Below are 22,196 nucleotides of genomic sequence, written 5' to 3' on the forward strand. Positions count from 1 at the left end.
TTACTCATACATTACTAGTTTAGTAGCTATTATAAACACCAGCAACACAAAAACTGACACATTTGAACGACCCGCACCCGAACGGGTCCATGAAATATCATGCGCACCAACCTCGTACACCATCCCAGACTCTTCATCTTTCACTCTAATGCTCGACGAGCCTGAAAAAAACAAACAAACAAACAAACATCCAAATGACAAATGCAACAATATCTTTTTGATTAAACAGACAAAAAAAGTGTTTGATTTGTAACTTACAATCATAGTCTGTCCATCCAATGGTTTGATCTTCCATGTTATATGTAACCAACCTATCTGTTAGTAGAAGATCTGCATAAAAAATAAATATATAAAAAAACCCACAAAAAATTTATAAAAAATAATTAGCTAAGCTTTAAAAAGATTTGTCATAATATCATCGATTTTTCCTTCTAACCTCCCAATAAGACCGCATTTGATTCCCTCGGTTGCATGCCATTGCTCATAAAACCAATGCACCAATACGGATGCTGAAATCACAATGCAATGCAAGTGTTAATCACAAAAAAAAAATTTTAAATAATAACCAAGCATATACCTGAGTTGTAAAGATATACTGATGGGGATAAACTCTCAACTTAAGAGCATTCGCAAAGTGAAATATAACAATCGGGAAAACGTCATCCACGCTGCAGTATCAAATATAAATGCAACTTGTTTAAAATGTTTGTTACTTTTTTTTAATAATAATAATAATAATGGGGGGGGGGGGGGGTAAAAGAACTCTTACTTCCCGTGGGCCGGGTAACACTTGAACTGGTTATCAACTATCTGCATGTCTGCTTCCGATTGTGAAGCCGCAACCTGGGTCCAATATTCAACAGTGAGAGATATTTTATAAGGAAATGTAATGCGCGAAAATATTAATATTCTAGTTACCTTTTTCATCAACTGGTTATAAACTGGGTCAGGAAAATAAGCCAAAGTTGTACCGCTATCAATCACTGTTCCTCGTTTCGCTGCGGTGTTGAACATTTTTGTTGGAAGAGTTACAAACTCATCACCCACTTGAATTGCTTTCAATTCAATATTGAAATGTGTCCTACAATGTAGATAAAAATGTAATCAATATTTATATAGCATAAAGATAAAGATAATAAAGGTAGAAATGTATGATCTTTTTTGTTAAAAAAAGCTTACATATCAGGCAAAATTGGCGTTGAGTTTACTTCCGGGTGCACAACTTCTCCAATAGCGAAGATCCCGCCTTTAGAACCCGACAAGCAATGAGAAAACATCTTTTTCACCTTTTTAGATGCGGCAAGTTGTGAAATTAACGACGCATTAGATTGCCCGAAACCTAATATTCCATCTAGTGCTTGCTGGGATTTACCTAAACCCCCCGATTGTTTCGATCCACACCTATTTTGGGTCACAAATCATGAATATTAAACTTAGAATCCTAGAATCACATTATAGAAAAAAAGATCAAAGCTTACACATTTTCATAGATTATAAAGTTACTTTTAAATAAATCGATTTATTAATGTACGAGTTAACTCACCCGAACATAATTCTTCCTTGCATATCCGACGTTTGACGATCCCCGGATATTCTATTAAGTTGCACATTATCTCTAACGAAATAACCAGTTGTTGAGCTCCCATCACCATATCTAACAACATATGAACATTGCGACCCTAAAACACACTCGTTATTAGTGGGATCCACCATTGTGGTGCAGAAATCTTGATCACAGGTAACAGTTCCAGAACTCAAGGACTGATCTGGATCGTATAGCGAGAGTGGGACCTGAAAGCAGGAAGCCAAAAAAGTAAATTATTTATATCAAATTAACATATATAAAACAGTGGATGAGTAAGGTAAAATCTTGAAGAAACTTACTCCAAGGTCACTTTTTTGGGGACAGTTTTCACATCCTGCACAATTAACCCACAGGATGTCGCTCCCAGTATCCACTTGCACGTAAAACTCCTTCGCCGGGCTACCAAGCTGAATCTTTGTGTAGTAAAGTCTAGATTGAAAAAAAAATAAAAATAAAGCCAAAATACTTGAGAAAATCATAGTAACAAACTGTTAAGATACAAAGACAACCATCTACTTCTAAATTCATTTTTTATTTTCTTTTTTTAATATCACAAACCACTACAAAACTGAAAAGAACTCTTAAGTGATCTTGTAAGAAACCCAAAACACTTCAAAAAAAATCTTAAGAACATTGTTACTCTTGACCCTTGAATCCCCAAAATAATGTTCTTCCACCCCCACCAAAAAAAGGTTTTTTTAAGGATTAAAATATAAAAAATCATCATAGATTACACCAAAAACAGATAATATTCAGCATTAAAAAACCACATTTTAAAGAATCAAATAAAAAAATTGGGTTTTTTAGGGCTGAAGAATACAAAATCATCACATATTCATTAAAACAAGATAATATTCATCAATAAAAAAAACCACATTTTAAATACCCAAATCAATTTCTACCTACAACAAATGCATAATTCAATTTGTGTGTGTGTGTGAGAGAGAAACATAGAGAGAAAGCTCACGCAGCGGATGTAGGACTACTATCACCACCAATAGGCAGATCAACACCGGCGAGTATTCGCCGGTGCCGATACATATCATGTGCAACATAACCACTCAAAGACTCATTACCAACAACACCAAACTTGTGTTGAACTTCAAACACAACATTCCCAGATACCCCAACACCTCCCAACCGAACAAAACTCACAAGCACAAGCAAAACAAAAACCATAAACCCAACAACAAACACACCCATTTCAAAAACAACAACAAAAACTCTCAGAGATTAATAATATTGGCTCAGTAGTTTAACAAACAACAGTGCATGCAATGTGAAATGAAGTTATGGGTGAGTATACATATATAGGAAAGATGAGGAGGGTACAGTACATACCTGAGGTGGATTGTGATGAAGCAAAAGCCAAAAATAGTGCAAAGGGATAGAGGTTAATTCACGTTTCTTGTGTATGCATGATGCATCACCTCCATTGTTTGCTATATTTAGGTTGGATGGTGCATGCAGCAAGGTATGAAAATGAGAATTCATGTGAATTGCAGGAGGTGGAGTTTGCTAAAAATGGATTTGGTGAACCTTAGTTTTTTCTTTTGTGACGTTGTGTAAGACTATAACGTGTCACCGTTGATTACATAATGAAAATAGTAAATACAAATATACATTTTTAATTTTTTTTTGAAGTTTTAGAGCACATGAAATACACATACTTGAATACTGAAGAATACATGTGACAACTTGTTCATAATGACATTGGATGTGTGTAAAGTGCTAGTTAGATGATGTGGATCCTTAGCTGGAGCAGCGTTGTCTCTGAAAATTTCAAAAATTTAAAGGCTAGGCCGGGTAGAAAAATTAGGCCTTCAAGTATAAACTTCTTTTTTCAAATATATATATATATATATATATATATATATATAAGGTAAGGTTCATTTGAGAACCATCTTTATTGTGAGAACCATGAGAACTAATATGAACACACCAAAAAAAAAACCTTAAAAAATATAAAAAATCCTAACCCTCCAAGCTAAAATGCTAAAAACTAAATCCCAAAAAATCTAAAATAATCAAAAATTTTTTTTTAATATCTTTTAGCTAAAAATCGCTACTTTTAGTAGCGCAAAAAAAATTTGATTTAAAAAAAATGGTAACAAAAATTAGCGGTTTTTAGCTAAAAAATATTAAAAGAAAAAAAATTGTGTGTTTTTTAGCTATTTTTAGGTATTTTTGGTTGTGTTCACATTGGTTCTCGCGGTTCTCGCAATAAAGAGTGGTTCCTAACGGATCTTTCACCTATATATATATAATAAGTTTTAAAATTTCAGGGCCCCAAAAAAGGCGTACCCTGGGCGATTGCTCCCTCTCCTCCCAGCCGGCCATGAGTTGGGACATGTAATACAGATACTTAAAAAAACAAAGAATGCATGTGACAACTTGTCATAATGACAATGCACGGGTGTAAAGCGCTAGTGAGATGATGTAGATCCGTCAGTTGGAGCTAGCGGTGAGCAGAAAACCGAAATAATTGAACAATAATCAAAATAATCGAAAAATCCAAACCGAAACAAAAACCGATGGTTCGGTTTTCGGAACTTAATAACCGAAAATTTTGGTTTGGTTTTCGGATAAGCATTTTCAATAACCGAACCGAAAAGTTATAATAATAGGTCAAATCCATATATTTTTATGTTTAAGTTTAAGTGTTTAACCCATGCTACTAAAAATTATTAATTTTATTCTTGATTGTTAGATATTTATAATAAGAACATTAACATGTTTATTATTCATTGAAATGATTTATGCATTGTTTACAAGAAATAAAAAAATTAACATAAAAGTAAATGATTCTCAAAGTATTATAAAAGAAGGTAGAGGATCTTGTATAATAATTCAGAAGTGTGAGAAGTGTATTATAACATTATATATAACACTATATAACATCATATAAACACCTTATAACACTATGTGAAACCATATAACAACATATAACATTATGTAACACTATATAACACTATATTTTGTCTGATAGTATGTCTATGATAGATGTATAGTGTTATATATTGTTATACAGTGTTATATTGTGTTACATAGTGTTATATGGTGTTACATAGTGTTATACGGTGTTTATATGGTGTTATATAGTATTATATATAGTGTTATAATACACTTCTCACACTTTTGAATTAATGTACACTATCCCTACCCTATAAAAGAAAACATCTTAATAAAAACTTTGAAGAAACATTAATAGATTAGAAGGTTTGGTTTATGTGAACAATATTAATTTAAAAAACTAAATATATTAATGTAAATGTAAACATTTAAGAAAGATTCTTAAAGCATTCACATCCAACCTACTAAAATTTGTGAGTGGAGTTTTTATAATATAAAGAGTATAAAAAGTGATTGTGAGTGAAGGAGAGAGAAAATATTACTGTTCATCTGTATATTTGAGGGAACACTGTTCACACGCTATAATTTTTTAATATATTTTGAAAGTGATTGTGAGTGAAGGAGAGAGAGAAAATGTAATGATAAAGGTATAAAAGAATATTACTTAATTGAAAAGGAGAGATAAGATGTAACGTTTTTTAGTATAATTTAGGGTGAAAATTGATGGAATGGATGTGAATGCTCTTAAACTTTGAATTATACTTTTTTTTGAATCTTACGTAATTTGTTTCAAAATCCGAAACCAAACGACTATAAACAAACGGAACTTTCGGTTACAGTTTCAGTTTTACCTAAAAATCGAACCGTGCACACCCCTAATTGGAGAATCCTTGAAAAGCCGAGGGTCATAGACTAATCGTTTTTTTTTTCAAAAATATATAAAAAAAATTAAAAATATATGTAAATTTTGTTTTTGCAATTTAGGGCCCTTGAGGAAGACGACATCTGGGCGGTCACCTACCCGGCCTCCTCTTAACCTTCCATGAGTTGAAGGGGTAGCATTGGAGGATGGTTCTAGTGAAGAGGGAATCTTTCTAAAGGGTGGGCTCGGCCGATCGAGGGGGGAGGGGGGCATCCTTGAAAAGGATAGAGGGATGTCAACAAGCTCATCTTCCGTTCATGTTAGAGATGATATGTCAATGACAATGGAAATGAATGTTTGAGTTTGTTTAAGAAAATAGACACAACTAGGATAGTAATTTCGTTTAATATAAAATGAACTCATGAAACATTCTTCTCTTTTTTTTTGAATGTCAAGTTTCTTGTATTAAGCTACCACACTTATTAAATTAGAGAGTCTCGTTGTCCCACTCTGACCAGCCTATGTTGTCTTAACCGGACCAACACTGGCTTTAGAGTTTGGCTTGAGCATTCCCCCGGGAAACCATACGACCCGGCTGCCACTTGATAGTCGTTACACCACCATATGACCAGAACTCTTTGGCGTAACACATGGTAGGACGAAAACCCGGGTGGGCTCAGGTTAGAGCCTAGAGTCTGACACCTTTACAAGGAGGCTAGATTCTATCTATCATTACTTAATCTACCAAAGTGACACAAGTAAGGATTAAACTTGGGTCTCCATTAAAGAACCCATGACTCTCTACCACTAGACCAGAACTTATGGATACGAGACATTCTTCTCTGGCTTATGATTTGTTATTTTAATTTTAAAGTGCTCTTAAACTAAATATTATCTTAAAAATTTTATTAGGCAACATTATGAAACATATTTAAATATTATTTGTTTCATTTGTAGTAAGTAACATCTTATTAAATTTTATTAGGTTTCTGTTAAATACATTTACTTATATTATTTATATTATAAACATATCAAATTCTAATAAAACACATCACATTTTATTATTCAAAATTCCAGCAATTTCACATGACATTTTCTTTTTCAAATCATTAATAATAATATTATTTAACTAGTCACTTACCCGCGCGATGCGGCGGGAGTGGTATCACTTAAGTTTGTGAGTTTAGGGCTATCTACGGGGATGTAGTTTCCAATGTGGCTTGTGACGACGATGGTGGTAGTGTAGCAGAATGTGATGGTCGGTTGAGGCCTTCTTCAGCGGCGAGAATCAGCGATTTGCGGCGATTGGTGGTTTCGTGATGGCGTTTGGTGGTTATTGTGCGACTCAGGAGAAAACAAAGAAAATTGTTTGATTCTAGTTATGTTACCTGAAATAGACGGACTACCTAGGCTTTTGTTGGTTCAAATTGTGATACAAATTCACAAATAACTAACATTAACTACTATATTGTAAGATGTACAAAACATAGTCAAAAATTTCCCAAACAGTCTTAGGTTTGTAAGAGTCCTTAATCTTGAATTCCTAAGGTTTGGAACTGAAATTTGTCACAAAATAAAGGATTTCCTTCAATTAGTTTCTTAAGTTCAACCAGCATCATACCTCGAGCAGATTTAGTATCTCCATATTTGGATAATTGTTCATTCTCCCTAAAGTAGTGATCTATAAAAGTCAGTCAGCAAAGGCGCGATAGATGATGCTTAATACAAAAATTAAAGTAAGATAAATAAGTTCGTTTACAGACAAATGGTTACAAACAAATCAATCGAGTCGTTAATCAAACGATTAAACGCATAAACAAAACAATAAATATGAATTTGTACATTCTGATACATATCTACTTAGAGGTGGCAGTTTTTTTATTTTTTTATTAGCCATGCCGCTGCGCTCGTTGCGGCTGCCCTCACCGCGCCGCTGCGGCTGCACTTGTTGCGCTCGCATGCTCACTGCACCGATCAAATTTTAGTAAAGTACACGGATGGTAAGCCAGAGACAACTGAGGTGATGGCACCAAGCAAGAATGACACAGTGCTGAACACTGCTGTTCCCTATTACCCTGCATATACCAAACAAACTTGCGATTAGTTTATGCACAGCTATTCATAATCATTTTATCATGAAATAAGGATACCTGAACAAATGTCTCGCTCGACCAATAGTTTCCCTTGACGCATTATGCAAGGTTCGCTCGGTCCAACAACTCAAGCAAATGTTTTCTATGTTTTTTAGGGGGAAGATGGGTGCTTCTCTCCACAGGGCATACAAGACACAGGTTGTTGGCGGAAGCCCGCCAAATTTAACATATAAAGTTTTTTTATATGTTAAATATGGCGGGTTGCCGCCAATAACCTGTGTTTTGTATGCCCTGTGGAGAGAAGCACCCATGTTCCCCCTAAAATGCAAAGAAGACATTTGCTTGAGTTGTTGGACCGAGCGAACCTTGCACAGGCTCAGTTTTTGCATCACAGCCTCAAACACTTTTAGTTCAGATAGATTACACAGGCTCAGTTTTTGCATCACAGCCTCAAAACACTTTTACTTCAGACAGATTAAGAACACAAGCTCAGCTTATGCATCATAGACTCAACACTTTTAGTTCAGACAGATTAAGAACACAAGCTCAGCTTTCGCATCACAGCCAAACACTTTCAGTTCAGACAGATTAAGAACACAAAATCCGGAGTACACAACAAGAGTAATTTGCCACTAAACTTAAACAACCTTTAAAGCATGATGTACACGTGTTTTAAGCACAAGAAACAAATATGTAACCTGACAGACTCAGCTTATGCATCATAGCCTCAAACACTTTCAGTTCAGACATATTAAGAACACAAGCTCCGTTAGTTCTCGCAAAGTCAACCATCATAAAAAGAAATCAAGTATTAGTAAAGATTTGATATTAGTTATAACCAGTACACTATTAACTTAAAATAAATTTAATATAAATCACATTTTGTCAAGTTGCAAATATAAAAACCTTTATTCTAATGAAGCAGCGTTCAGCGTCACTAAAGCCGATTCCGAGACTCTCCAAGCAGATACACTTTCTCCGGCTGCCAGAAGATCGGAGTGAGCTTGTTCTGTAATAATAGTGATCGTGACAGTCGTTAACCAAAGGTATAACTAATTAAATTCAGTTCAGGAAAAAGCAACACTTTAATTTTGTGTGATCGACAGCTTGCTTGCTGCAGTCTCTATAATATATCAATACTCTTCCATACACTGTTTGAAAGACACCATGCTTGAAAGACAGCATGCTTGCTTCAGTCTCTATAAATAATTCAGAGATATCTACACTCTACTCACACTTTACAAACTCTCAACTACACTCAACTGAAAGACTCAGACATGTAATTGAGAGATGAACACAACTACGGGTAAAGCCATGGCTGCAACACACGGTTGCAAAGTGAGAACTATGCAACCTGGATATTGCCCCGCCAAGATGCTACTCGGATCTTCTATGTACCCTCAAAATACAATCATCATCACAGTCTATTGTGTTATGTAACCCCGCTTTAAAGCATGATGTACAAGAGTAATTTTCCACTAAACTTAAACAACCTTTAAAGCATGATGTACAAGTGTTTTAAGCACAAGAAACACATATGTAACCTCACAGGCTCAGCTTATGCATCATAGCCTTAACAGTTTCAGTTCAGACATATTAAGAACAAAGCTCAGCTTATGCATCATAGAGTCGACAGGCTCAGCTTATGCATCATAGCCTCACAGGCTCAGCTTATGCATCATAGCCTCACAGGCTCAGCTTATGCATCATAGAACACTTGGGAAATGAAAAAGTATATCAAAACATCCCACAGAACAAACTAAAATCAAAAGTACATAACAATCTATCTTTTCACTATTCCATATCTAAAATTGACCTAACTATCATAATTTTCATTGAACTACAACACTTATCATCCCCAAAAATGACCTAAATATCATAATTATCACAAAACCATGACACTTATCAGTCCCAAAATTAAAGGAAAAGATCAAAATATAACAGAACAAAGTAAAATCAAAACTACAAAAACAATTTATCCTTTCACTATGTCATATCTGAAATTAACCTAACTATCATCACCAAAAATACAAATTCAAATATCACAAAACTTTCAACCTAATTTGAAATAACCGCATCTACTAACAAATCCACATCAAGATTAAAGATAAATCAACATTTAGAACCTAACCTGAGTCGATTCATCACAAAACACATGCGAAAATCCTTCGTAAACCTCAGCTTTCGTCCTTTGAACATCCGTCAATAAGGATATGTGAAGGACATGATGGTAATTGAACAAGGTGTTGAAAAAACACTTAATGCACAATGTACAACTGTTAAGGCACAAGAAAACACAAACCCTTTTACCCTTTACAAGGGTATACATCTGCCGTCCAAATGTTTTACTTTCTCACACGGATAAATTGAGAGATGAACACAACTACGGGTAAAGCCATGGCTGCAACACACGGTTGCAAAGTGAGAACTATGCAACCTGGATATTGCCCCGCCAAGATGCTACTCGGATCTTCTATGTACCCTCAACATACAATCATCATCACAGTCTATTATGTTATGTAACCCCGCTTTAAAGCATGATGTACAAGAGTAATTTTCCACTAAACTTAAACAACCTTTAAAGCATGATGTACATCATGCTTTAAAGGTTGTTTAACTTTCTCACACGGATCAACATCGGGACCGTCCATTTGACTTCACACGGATCACCATATGCTTTGTCTCTCAATGCTCACACATCTCACAAAACAACATCAGATCTTCTCCATTGATCATCATCACAGTGAGGAAGAGCTTGACGGATGTTCAATTACCATCTTGTCCTGGATCATCATCACAGTCTATTATGCATCATAGCCTCACAGGCTCAGCTTATGCATCATAGAACACTTGGGAAACATCCAAGTGATATATCGTATAGTACTTTATAGAGACTGCAGCAAGCAAGCTGTCTTTCAGACATGTACTTTTAGATCTGTGAATCTGTGATAAGACTTTTACAACTGGAAGACTCAGACATGTAATTGAGAGATGAACACAACTACGGGTAAAGCCATGGCTGCAACACACGGTTGCAAAGTGAGAACTATGCAACCTGGATATTGCCCCGCCAAGATGCTACTCGGATCTTCTATGTACCCTCAAAATACAATCATCATCACAGTCTATTGTGTTATGTAACCCCGCTTTAAAGCATGATGTACAAGAGTATTTTTCCACTAAACTTAAACAACCTTTAGAGCATGATGTACAAGTGTTTTAAGCACAAGAAACACATATGTAACCTCACAGGCTCAGCTTATGCATCATAGCCTTAAAGATAAATCAACATTTAGAACCTAACCTGAGTCGATTCATCACAAAACACATGCGAAAATCCTTCGTAAACCTCAGATTTTCACAAAACCATGACACTTATCAGTCCCAAAAATGAAGGAAAAGATCAAAATATAACAGAATAAAGTAAAATCAAAACTACAAAAACAATTTATCCTTTCACTATGTCATATCTGAAATTAACCTAACTATCATCACCAAAAATACAAATTCAAATATCACAAAACTTTCAACCTAATTTGAAATAACCGCATCTACTAACAAATCCACATCAAGATTAAAGATAAATCAACATCTGTCTTTCAGACATGTACTTTTAGATCTGTGAATCTGTGATAATACTTTTACAACTGGAAGACTCAGACATGTAATTGAGAGATGAACACAACTACGGGTAAAGCCATGGCTGCAACACACGGTTGCAAAGTGAGAACTATGCAACCTGGATATTGCCCCGCCAAGATGCTACTCGGATCTTCTATGTACCCTCAAAATACAATCATCATCACAGTCTATTGTGTTATGTAACCCCGCAGGCTCAGCTTATGCATCATAGCCTTAACAGTTTCAGTTCAGACATATTAAGAACACAAGCTTAGCTTATGCATCATAGAGTCGACAGGCTCAGCTTATGCATCATAGCCTCATAGGCTCAGCTTATGCATCATACCCTCACAGGCTCAGCTTATCCAAGCCATCTAGGTCGTATAACTTAGGACCTTAGTCCGACAACCATCAAACTCTGCCATCTGTCCGGCCCTTAGAAACACCTTTGTCTTACTAATCTGCATGTGACATATAAACAAACAAGTAAACATAAAAAAAATTAAAAAGGTAAATCCTAACTAAAACATCGGATGTAGGAAATAACCGCATCTACTAACAAATCCACATCAAACGGATCCCTTGTTCAAATCTGTGGATCCCTTGCCAGATAAAGCTCGTGATACATCTCATGAAACCCTAGATCTGCTCATCGAGCATCCCACAGAACAAACTAAAATCAAAAATACATTACAATCTATCTTTTCACTATTCCATATCTAAATGACCTAAATATCATAATTATCACACAACCATGACACTTATCAGTCCCAAAAATGAAGGAAAAGATCAAAATATAACAGAATAAAGTAAAATCAAAACTACAAAAACAATTTATCCTTTCACTATGTCATATCTGAAATTAACCTAACTATCATCACCAAAAATACAAATTCAAATATCACAAAACTTTCAACATAATTTGAAATAACCGCATCTATCTACTAACAAATCCACATCAAGATTAAAGATAAATCAACATTTAGAACCTAACCTGAGTCGATTCATCACAAAACACATGCGAAAATCCTTCGTAAACCTCAGATTTTCACAAAACCATGACACATATCAGTCCCAAAAATGAAGGAAAAGATCAAAATATAACAGAACAAAGTAAAATCAAAACTACAAAAACAATTTATCCTTTCACTATGTCATATCTGAAATTAACCTAACTATCATCACCAAAAATACAAATTCAAATATCACAAAACTTTCAACCTAATTTGAAATAACCGCATCTACTAACAAATCCACATCAAGATTAAAGATAAATCAACATTTAGAACCTAACCTGAGTCGATTCATCACAAAACACATGCGAAAATCCTTCGTAAACCTCAGATTTCGTCGTTCGAACATCCGTCAACCGCTTCACCAGAAAAGTAAGAATCACAAAAGAACATGGTAAGATATATAACACTCATTGCAACAACATCAGAACATCAAACGGATCCCTTGCCAGATAAAGCTTGTGATAGATCTCATGAAACCCTAGATCTGCTCATGAAACGGATCTGGTGATAGATTCAAACGGATCTGGTGATAGATCTCATGAAACCCTAGATCGCCGAGAAGAGAGAGAGAAGAGAGAGAGAAGAAGATCTGATGTTGTTTTGTGAGATGTGTGAGCATTGAGAGAGAAAGCATATGGTGATCCGTGTGAAGTCAAATGGACGGTCCCGATGTTGATCCGTGTGAGAAAGTAAAACATTTGGACGGCAGATGTATACCCTTGTAAAGGGTAAAAGGGTTTGTGTTTTCTTGTGCCTTAACAGTTGTACATTGTGCATTAAGTGTTTTTTCAACACCTTGTTCAATTACCATCTTGTCCTTCACATATCCTTATTAAAGTAGTATAGATATAGATTAATATCTAATTTTACTTAATGATTATTAATAATATTATGCTATTAATATTGATTAAAATTCAAGATTGTTGATTAAAAAACTTAAATTTTTTATTAAAATAGTATTTTAACTTTTTTTCCAACTTTTTTAACGAAAGTTATTTATAATTTTTAAACCTATTATTATAATGTCACATGACATTTTCTTCTTCAAATCATTAATAATATTATGCTATTGATATCAATGTTAATTAAAATTCAAGATTGTTGATTAAAAAAACTTAAAGTTTTTATTAAAAGAATACTTCAACTTTTTTAAACTTTTTTAATAGCATTTATCTATTATTTTAAAACCTATAATTTTAATACTTTTTAAAATGAATAATTATGTTTAAGTGTTTTCACATGATCTTTAATTTTCATATTCCACATTAGTTATGGTTTCCAATTTATTCTTGTATTTCACGATAGTTTATGTTTAAGGGGTCAATCACATATTTGTAATATAATTTTTGTTTTTTTAACGGGAAGTGTTTGAATCTTATTTATCATTCTTATCAGGTTGTAATGGGGTCATGTCAAAACGGGTGATTCTTTTATGGGTCTAAAGAATTCATGTTAGACCAATGTTTCAACACCTTTTGTGCATTCTATTTATATATATATATACACACACACACACACATTTTGTAATGTTTAGATGTATTGTTTATGAGTAACCAAAACATATTATCAAAAGTATGATACAAGATTTCTTTTTAATAAAATGATTAAGAACGTTTAAGCATTCAAATATTTTTGACACATTTGGTCATTTCACTTTATTGTTTTTTTAAAAATTGAAACATGTTACTCAGTTGAATCTTTCCGACAAAATACGACTCTAATTGATCGTTTTCACTATCAAATTTAATTTTAGTCCTATGATGTATTTAGAGATTTATAAATTATATATATATATATATATATATATATATATATATATATATATATATATATATATAGGTAGAGGATCCTGTAAAAACTGCTTAAAGTGTGAGAAGTGTATTATAACACTATATATAATACTATATAACACAATATAAACAACGTATAACAATATGTAACACCATATAATACCATATAACACTATGTAACACTATATATCATTATATAACAAATATAACACTATAGTTTGTCTGATAGCATGTCTATGATAGATGTATAGTGTTATATAATGATATATAGTGTTACATAGTGTTATATGGTATTATATGGTGTTACATATTATTATACGGTGTTTATATGGTGTTATATAGTATTATATATAGTGTTATAATACACTTATGACACTTTAGGCCCTTTTTACACTATCCTTACCCTATATATATATATATATATATATAATGTAAGTATCTATAGAAAACCCACTTTAATTTAGAAAACCTGGGAAACTCAAAGCTCCCGATGTTTTTTTTTAAATTTACACATGTTATATACATGTTTTTAAGGGTTTTGGGCAAAAAAAATCAAAAAAGCATCGAGTAGATATTTAAAAAAAAATAAACAAGTTTTGGTGTAACACATGTTACAAATATGTCAGATGAATGTAACATGTGTTACACCAAAACTTGTTTATTTTTTTTTAAAATATCTACTCGGCGCTTTTTTGTTTTTTTTTTTTTTTGCCCAAAACCCTTAAAAACATGTATATAACATGTGTAATTTTTTTCAAAAAAAAAAATATCGGGAGCTCTGAGTTTCCCGGGTTTTCTAAATTAAAGTGGGTTTTCTATGCATCCTTCCCCTATATATATATATATATAGGGTAGGGTTCATGCGAGAGCCACCTTTATTGTGAGAACCACAAGAACCAATGTGAACACAACAAAATAAACCCAGTACACCACCAAAAACCTAAAAGAACTTAAACCCCCCCCCCCGGCGCCCCAAACCTAAAAAAAACCTGACCCTCCACCCAAGCTGAATGCTAAAAACTAAACCCTCAAAAAAAACTAAAAAAATCTTTAAAAAATCTAAAAAAAATTAATATGTTTTTTAATTAAATCGCTACTTTTAGTAGCCAATTTTTTTTTTTAAATATTTTCTAATAACGAAAATTAGTGATTTTTCATTAAAAATATTAAAAAGATTATGTGTTTTTTAGATTTTTTAGGTATTTTTGGTTGTGTTCACATTGGTTCTCGCAATAAAAGGTGGTTCCTAAATGATCCTTCTCTTATATATATATATATATATATATATATATATATATATAGGGTAAGGTTCATTTGAGAACCACCTTTATTGTGAGAACCAATGTGAACACACCAAAAAAAACTTAAAAAAACCTAAACCCCCCAAACCCCCCCCCCCCACAAGCTAAATGCTAAAAACTAACCCCCCAAACCCCCCCCCCCCAAAAAAAAAAAAAAAAAAAAAAAAAAAAAACTTAAAAAAACCTACACCCCCCCCTTGTCACACCCCAACCGATGGCGGAAACATCGGGGTGATGCACTGAGCGAAAGAGATTGTCCAAGAGAATCCATAGCACTATTAGTGACAATATAATTAACATTCATGTCCCATACCAGAAACTCATAAAGCACAAATAGTTATTACAGACGTTGTTCTCAAAGACAAATATTGTTCCGACAACTCGAATATTATTCGTGGGTTTCTAGACCACCTAACTTGATTCTACAAAAGTCCAGCAATCCTAGCATCCTAAACACCTGTCACATACGTTAAAATAGGTCAATACACATAGTGTAAAGGTGAACATACAAGTTTAGTAGCATATAGTAGCGAAAAGCGATTTACGCATAACCAGCATGTAACATGTTGAAAGTGAAGCTAGCAAGTTATCGACAATGAAATATGCACAGACATGACTGCGAGTTGTAGTATGCGCAACACATATCACCACCGTGACACGTGAAGTAAAACCCTTAACAACCCCTGTCCACGACAGGTGCTGAGTCCAAACTATAATACTATCGTTGCTAAGGTGTCATGCAACAATCACTGTGTAAACATAACATACAAGCATTCATCGAGTAACACGTATAACATGCAGAGCAGTTAGCGTATAAAAGTGTTTGCGTTGTGTGTAGATGTGATTTTGATATAAGTAACGTATGTAACACCCAAAACTGCGTTAAGCAAAAAAGGATCGAGTATACTCACAGATCGTGTTTAATAACTAAACACAGTCTTGGATTGAAGGGAGCCTGATGGCGGAAACATCGGGGCATGGCACGTATACATGCGATAGCGGTTAGCGTTAAAAGTATTGCGTTGTTCACGGGTGACGTCATCACGGGTTAGTATACATCGATTTCACCCACAAATCTCAACTTTTAACCATGAAATCACTTGATTTCGGGTTGTTCAAGGGTGACGTCATCACGGGTTAGTATGAATTCCGGAGAATGACTTCATTCCACCAAGAACAACACGAATCTAACTGATTTCTACATTGTTTAAACACTGATTTCACCCAAATCTAGGCTTAACCGAAGTGTTTCAAACTTTTCTTCAACATTCTTAACTTTTCACATAAAACTAATAGAATCTGAACTCGTTCGAGCCTTCTACTCATTCTCTAGTGTAGTGCTGGTCTGAGAACAGATTACTATAAAAGAGATGACCGACTTAATGGGTTGAGCATGAAGCTCCGTCAAGAACAGTTACTGATTGGACGAGGTGATTCCCATCGGATCGGATGACTTTGACTTGATAGGGTTTCCGTTGTTTGACACGTTTTCATACCGTCTCGGTTCAACCGCAAAACTTTCTAAACTTTACGAATTTTACAACTCTCCAAACGAACAGGTTACCGAACGGATTGCCGTCCGATCGGATTGCCCTCCCATCGAACGCTAATCCGACCGGATGACTTGTGATATTTTCCAACACTTAACCAAATTTTTGCAAACTATCAAAAATAGCAGTTTCCAACGAATAGTCATCCGATCGAATGACTATTCTATCAAGAGACTTAGATCTTTGAAATGTCTCACCTGAACGGATCGCCATCCGAACGAACGGCCCTCCGTCCAGATGACCATTCGACCGGACGACCTGAAAGGTAGAGATACTTCTCTCTTTTTAAAATGCTACAACGAAAACTTCAAAGTCACATCATACACAAACACCTCCATCCCAAACGGATAACCATCCGACCGAATGGTCATCCGTCCGGAAGGTCATCCGATCGGATCACTATCCGTCACTAAGTTCACTCGACACCGTTTAACGCACTGTTTATCGCTTATACTATCGTACTGTGATCAGGCTAACTCTCCAGCACTCCCTTCAATCCAAGACTGTGTTTAGTTATTAAACACGATCTGTGAGTATACTCGATCCCTTTCTGCTTAACGCACTTTTGGGTGTTACATACGTTACTTATATCAAAATCACATCTACACACAATGCAAGCACCTTTATACGCTAACCGCTCTGCGTGTTATGCGTGTTACTCGATGAATCCTTGTATGTTATGTTTACACAATGATTGTTGCCTGACACCTTAACAACGATAGTACTATAGTTTGGACTCAGCACCTGTCGTGGACAGGGGTTGTTAAGGGTTTTACTTCACGTGTCACGGTGGTGATATGTGTTGCACATACTACAACTTGCAGTCATGTCTGTGCATATTTCATTGTCGATAACTTGCTAGCTTCACTTTTCAACATGTTACATGCTGGTTATGCGTAAATCTCTTTTCGCTACTATATGCTATTAAACTTGTATGCTCACCTTTACACTATGTGTATTGACCTATTTTAACGTATGTGACAGGTGTATAGGATGCTAGGATTGCTGGACTTTTATGGAATCAAGTTAGGTGGTCTAGAAACCAACGAATAATATTCGAGTTGTCGGAACAATATTTGTCTTTGAGAACAATGTCTGTAATAACTATTTGTGATTTATGAGTTTATGGTATGGGACATGAATGTTAATTATATTGTCACTAATAGTGTTATGGATTTTCTTGGACAATCTGTTTCGCTCAGTGCCTCACCCCGATGTTTCCACCATCGGTTGGGGTGTGACCGTCACACCCCAACCAATGGCGGAAACATAGGAGTGAGACGAAAACGAGATTGCAAGAGACTTCATAACACTATTTGTGACAATAATTAAATAATGGATTTCATTCCATTTCTACAAGTCAATTACAAAGTTTAAAATCAAATACAACAACATGATATACGATATGTTCAATTCAAGAATACAACAAGTACAAATTGATACAACGAAATAAAGCTTAAGACGTCTTTGTGTGTATCTAAGCATCATCACTACTCGAATTTCAAAGCGTCGTTATCTTCAACCTGTAACATGTTTAAAATAAAGTTCAATTCAAAAGCAAAGGCGAGTATACAGGTTTTCGTACGTAGCGTAAGAATAATAAGTTTCAAACAATTCCATGTGGCAAGCCCTTGATACAAGATAAACAATAAAATCGGCATGTGTTTAACATATCAAACAAATGATGAAACGCATTATGCTCCTGACATAACCACAAGTCTACGGGCGGTGCGTTAATCCTATAGCGCTATATATGTCACGGATAGGCTCGTACGAAGTTAATGATGAGTCTAACACAAGATGTAATTAACCCAAGTTTAAAGTATCAAGTTATCAAATAAGCATGCGTGTATGAGGAATGTTTGTGCAATATGAATGAAGTTTGTGTGATGAATAACATGTTACACCCCAAAAAGTGGTAAACGAAAAAGGGGTTCAAGTATACTCACAGAATTGCTAAGTCTTCCGATTATCCAGTGACGAGCGTAAGAGATTAGGAGGATGGAACACCGAGGTCACCCTATATGGGCAGACGATGGTGCATGAGTAAACGGAATTCCAAGAGAACGAACGAGAGCGATTAACCTAAGTATGAATACCGCACGAGAGGTGATTACTATTAGTTTAATTATCCAAGTATTTTGTGAATTTGATAATGATGATCTACGTACCAATTCGTTTATTATTTATTAGTTTAAAAAAGAGGAATAATCCTAATATTTATGTTTTGCATAATTCGGAATTCGTATATTATATTTTATAAAATTTATTGTTATAAAAAGAATCATTCGTTTATGTTATTAATTTAGAGATTTTATTAATAAAACGAATTTAAAAAGTTAGTAAATTTTAGAGTTTAAAAAAAAAGAGACAAAGGACACTCGTTTTATAATTAAATCACATTTTGTCATACGAATTTTTATGAAAACGGGCAGAGTTTCCTCCGTTTTTGGACGTTCCCGACAATCAAGTTGTCTTTATATTTTAAAAACTCAATAAGTGAATCAACATTATATATAAAATTCACGTCAAATGCTACAATACAATTAAACGTCAAGTGTGCGGTTTGAGCTTGATTAGTATAAAAAATGTATAAACCGAAATACTATAAAAATAATTGTATCGTAAGTGTCATACTAAGACTCATGAGTAACCCGTTATTCCGACCGTCGACCGGCACCAATCAAACCTGACCTTGACCAAGTTTGACCAGGTTTGACCCGGTGTTGACTGGGTTGAACCGAACACCGAACCTGCTGAACCGTGTGCCCGAACAAGCCGAACCCGAACCTTGAAACCAACATGAATCTGAAACTGATCGATTGCCAACTCGATTAGAATGACACTCGAACTTGAGACTTAAATGAATAAAACTCGAACCAAAGTAAACAAAAAAAAGGATCAGGACTGACCCGACACCACTGCCGACACCATTTCCCGTCGATGCGGCTCCAGCTGTCGTCGGTGACCGGGATCGAACAAAATCCTGAAATGAAAGTCGGGACTTAAGTCAAACCAGAAATAGACGCAACCAAAACCGAAACAAAACTAACCGTAACGTGAATCGAGCGAAAACAAAACAAAACCTGGTCTCAAAACTAACCCGAAGGAAGATTCGAACTGGAACTGGAACTGGACTGAAACAACGTCGACCGGAGCTCGAACCAGCTCTGAATCGCTGGAACTGACGCCGTTCGTCACCGAGTATCACCGCCGCCGACGGCGGATCGTCGCCGCCGACATCCTCTTTTATCTTTCTCTCTTTCTCCGCGTCTCTCTCCTCTCCCGTTTGTACACGCGCCGCCGCACACCACCAAGTAATGGTGGTGGCCGACCATTAAATCCAGCAACAGGGGGTGCTGGGTGATGCGAACAGGTGATGAGAGGAGGTTAGGGGTGTTGTGGGTGATTGTCGGAGAACAAGACAACGGCTAGTGGCCGGCCAGAGCTTCTCCGGTCACCAGAGATGCAGAACGAGAGGACAGAGAGATCGTGTATGTGCGGCTGAAGAGGGGATTAGGGCAAGTCCTGTTTATTTTGTTTTAACTGATTTAATAGTTTAAGAATTTGCACATTCAGTCCCTGTGGTTTAATTTAGTTAGGTTAACTTATGTTATATTTTTAAAAAAAGAACACTAACTTTCAACTAACTAACTAAGTTAGTTTGCATTTACTAACTTTAAAAGTTAACGAGACTAACTAGTTTATTATAAAAATTAAACTTTTAAATTGTAAAATTAATTAATTTAATTAGTTAAACAATGAGTAAATAACCCTAATTATAACGAATTAAATTAAGGATAAAGATGTTTCGATGATACAACGGATTGTAATCTTTTAAAGGGACAAGCTTCTAAAAATAGATTTTCTAGGCTCTATTTCTAAGTTAGCAAGTCCTCTAAGGAATCTGAGGAATCTAGGACCGACTCTCCAAAGGGTATTTTCAGCTTCAAGCAGTTTAAGGCCTGTGGCCCAAAATACTTCACAGGCGAAGATGGATCAAGCGCTATGTTTCAATGGTTCGACTCAATTGAAGTCACGCTACGCCAAAGCGGATGTCCCGATCACCTTCGCACTGTTAACGCGACAGGCGTTTTCCAGTCCAGGGCTCTGGATTGGTGGACGGACGAAAGGAACAAGCGAGGGAACGACGCAGCCTATGGGCTTACTTGGGATGAGTTGAAGGAACTTATGATGAAAGAATTCTGCCCTCCCCATGAGCTCCAGAAGCTGGAGAACGAATTTTGGAACATCAAGCAAGAGGGTGGCGATAACGCTGGTCTAACTGCCCCCTTCAAGCAGCTAAGTATCATTTGTCCCAGCTAGGTGGCAACACCTGAAATGACGATCAAGAAATACATCCGTGCTTTACCGGATTATGTCGCTGACTTCGTTCAAGCTGCGAAGACGACAACCATCGAAGAGACATACCTGCTCGCTGTCGAGATTACTGACAAGCGAGTTTTGGCTGGTTACTTCAAGAATACCACCAAAAGTCTCCATCAAGTTACCGTTGCTCCCACCGCTGAAATCGCCACACCGCAAGCTTCCAAGTCTTCACGCCGCAAACGCAACAACAACAACAACAACAAGAACTGTGTAGTAACTGTCGCTCCCCTCCAACTTGTCCCTGCTCAACCGCAACCCCAGAACCGCCAAGTAGCGGCACCAGTGACCAATGCACCGCCGGCTAAGTGTGCATATACTGGTCCACACCCGCTCTGCCCTGATTGTACTTATCATCACCCGGTTGGAATCACGTGTCGATTTTGTGTTCACTGCAACATGTACGGCCATTTCACTGCTAACTGCCGTACTGGTCCCTGTCAAGCTCAAGCTCAAGTTTAAGCTCCTACACTGCCAGCTCCTCTTCCTGCTCCCCAGGGCCAACAAGCAGCTCCTGCCCCCGCTGCTTAAGTAAGAGCCTGCTTTGCATGTGGTGATCCTAACCACTTTGCAAATGTCTGCCCAAACAGAGTGGTGAAGCAAGAGCCACAGCAGCAACCAGCGCAACAACATCAACAGCAGCAGCCTCAGCAGTAGCAGCAGCAGCCAGCAGCCAGCAGCCCGCAGACGTTCCTTGTCAACGGTATATATGTTTCGTGTTTATTTGATACTGGAGCCGACAACTGTTTTGTATCGTTAGAATTTGAAAAGCTCCTAAATCGTAAACGCGCTAACCTCCCTTCGACGTTCGACGTAGAAGTTGCCACTGGAAGAACCGTGTAACATCCGTCAAAAACGGATATCTAAAATCCGACCCTTTTTGAAATTCGCAATCGTCGAAAAATTTTATCCTATATTTTTTTAAATATATTATACTACTACCATAATTATAAAAATTCAAAATCTGTGTTGGATGACATGAGAATTATCATATTTGACTTTGAAAGTTTTTTTTTTTTTTTTTTTTTTTTTACTTTGTAAACTAATATCAACAAATAAAAGACTATATTTTCTTTTGCTTGAAACATAGTTGCCGCCCAAAACAATTGACTTTTTTTTACTTCCTTTTTTTTTGCATG

At 35.8% G+C, this 22,196-nt stretch overlaps 1 protein-coding gene and 2 long non-coding RNA genes across 6 annotated transcripts; all 3 read right to left on the reverse strand.

Moving 5' to 3' along the window:
- Positions 1–2,788, reverse strand: LOC110910485 (aspartic proteinase-like protein 2). The gene is made up of 10 exons (XM_022155127.2): positions 2,553–2,788; positions 1,885–2,014; positions 1,544–1,791; positions 1,180–1,401; positions 919–1,081; positions 770–843; positions 578–668; positions 437–509; positions 259–330; positions 1–161 (listed from the first exon to the last, which is right to left on the reverse strand). Exons 1-10 carry the CDS (start codon positions 2,786–2,788, stop codon positions 1–3), a joined length of 1,470 nt encoding a protein of 489 aa, XP_022010819.2.
- Positions 2,789–7,086: 4,298 nt separating this feature from the next.
- Positions 7,087–7,511, reverse strand: LOC118488364. The gene is made up of 2 exons (XR_004884394.1): positions 7,451–7,511; positions 7,087–7,375 (listed from the first exon to the last, which is right to left on the reverse strand). It is a non-coding gene; the product is annotated as an uncharacterized LOC118488364 (long non-coding RNA).
- Positions 7,512–17,813: 10,302 nt separating this feature from the next.
- On the reverse strand, positions 17,814–20,197 carry LOC110912594. Of its 4 annotated transcripts, none has more exons than XR_002578037.2 (5): positions 19,775–20,197; positions 19,584–19,657; positions 19,309–19,485; positions 18,621–18,756; positions 17,815–18,194 (listed from the first exon to the last, which is right to left on the reverse strand). It is a non-coding gene; the product is annotated as an uncharacterized LOC110912594 (long non-coding RNA). The 4 variants fall into 4 exon arrangements; XR_002578038.2 differs by having other exon boundaries at positions 17,928–18,194; positions 18,621–18,691; XR_004884395.1 differs by having other exon boundaries at positions 17,814–18,194; positions 18,621–19,485.
- Positions 20,198–22,196: the final 1,999 nt, after the last annotated feature.

The sequence above is a fragment of the Helianthus annuus genome, chromosome 16, assembly GCF_002127325.2.
Source record: "Helianthus annuus cultivar XRQ/B chromosome 16, HanXRQr2.0-SUNRISE, whole genome shotgun sequence".
Taxonomy (NCBI): domain Eukaryota; kingdom Viridiplantae; phylum Streptophyta; class Magnoliopsida; order Asterales; family Asteraceae; genus Helianthus; species Helianthus annuus.

What these genes read in the sequence shown, in the direction of transcription:
- LOC110910485 (XM_022155127.2), bottom strand. Translation starts at nt 2,788, where the DNA reads ATGGGTGTGTTTGTTGTTGGGTTTATGGTTTTTGTTTTGCTTGTGCTT. An exon ending in CAAGGAAGAATTATGTTCGG is followed by an intron (nt 1,402 to 1,543) that starts GTGAGTTAACTC and finishes GACCCAAAATAG; the next exon opens with GTGTGGATCGAAACAATCGG. An exon ending in ATAACCAGTTGATGAAAAAG is followed by an intron (nt 844 to 918) that starts GTAACTAGAATA and finishes TATTGGACCCAG; the next exon opens with GTTGCGGCTTCACAATCGGA.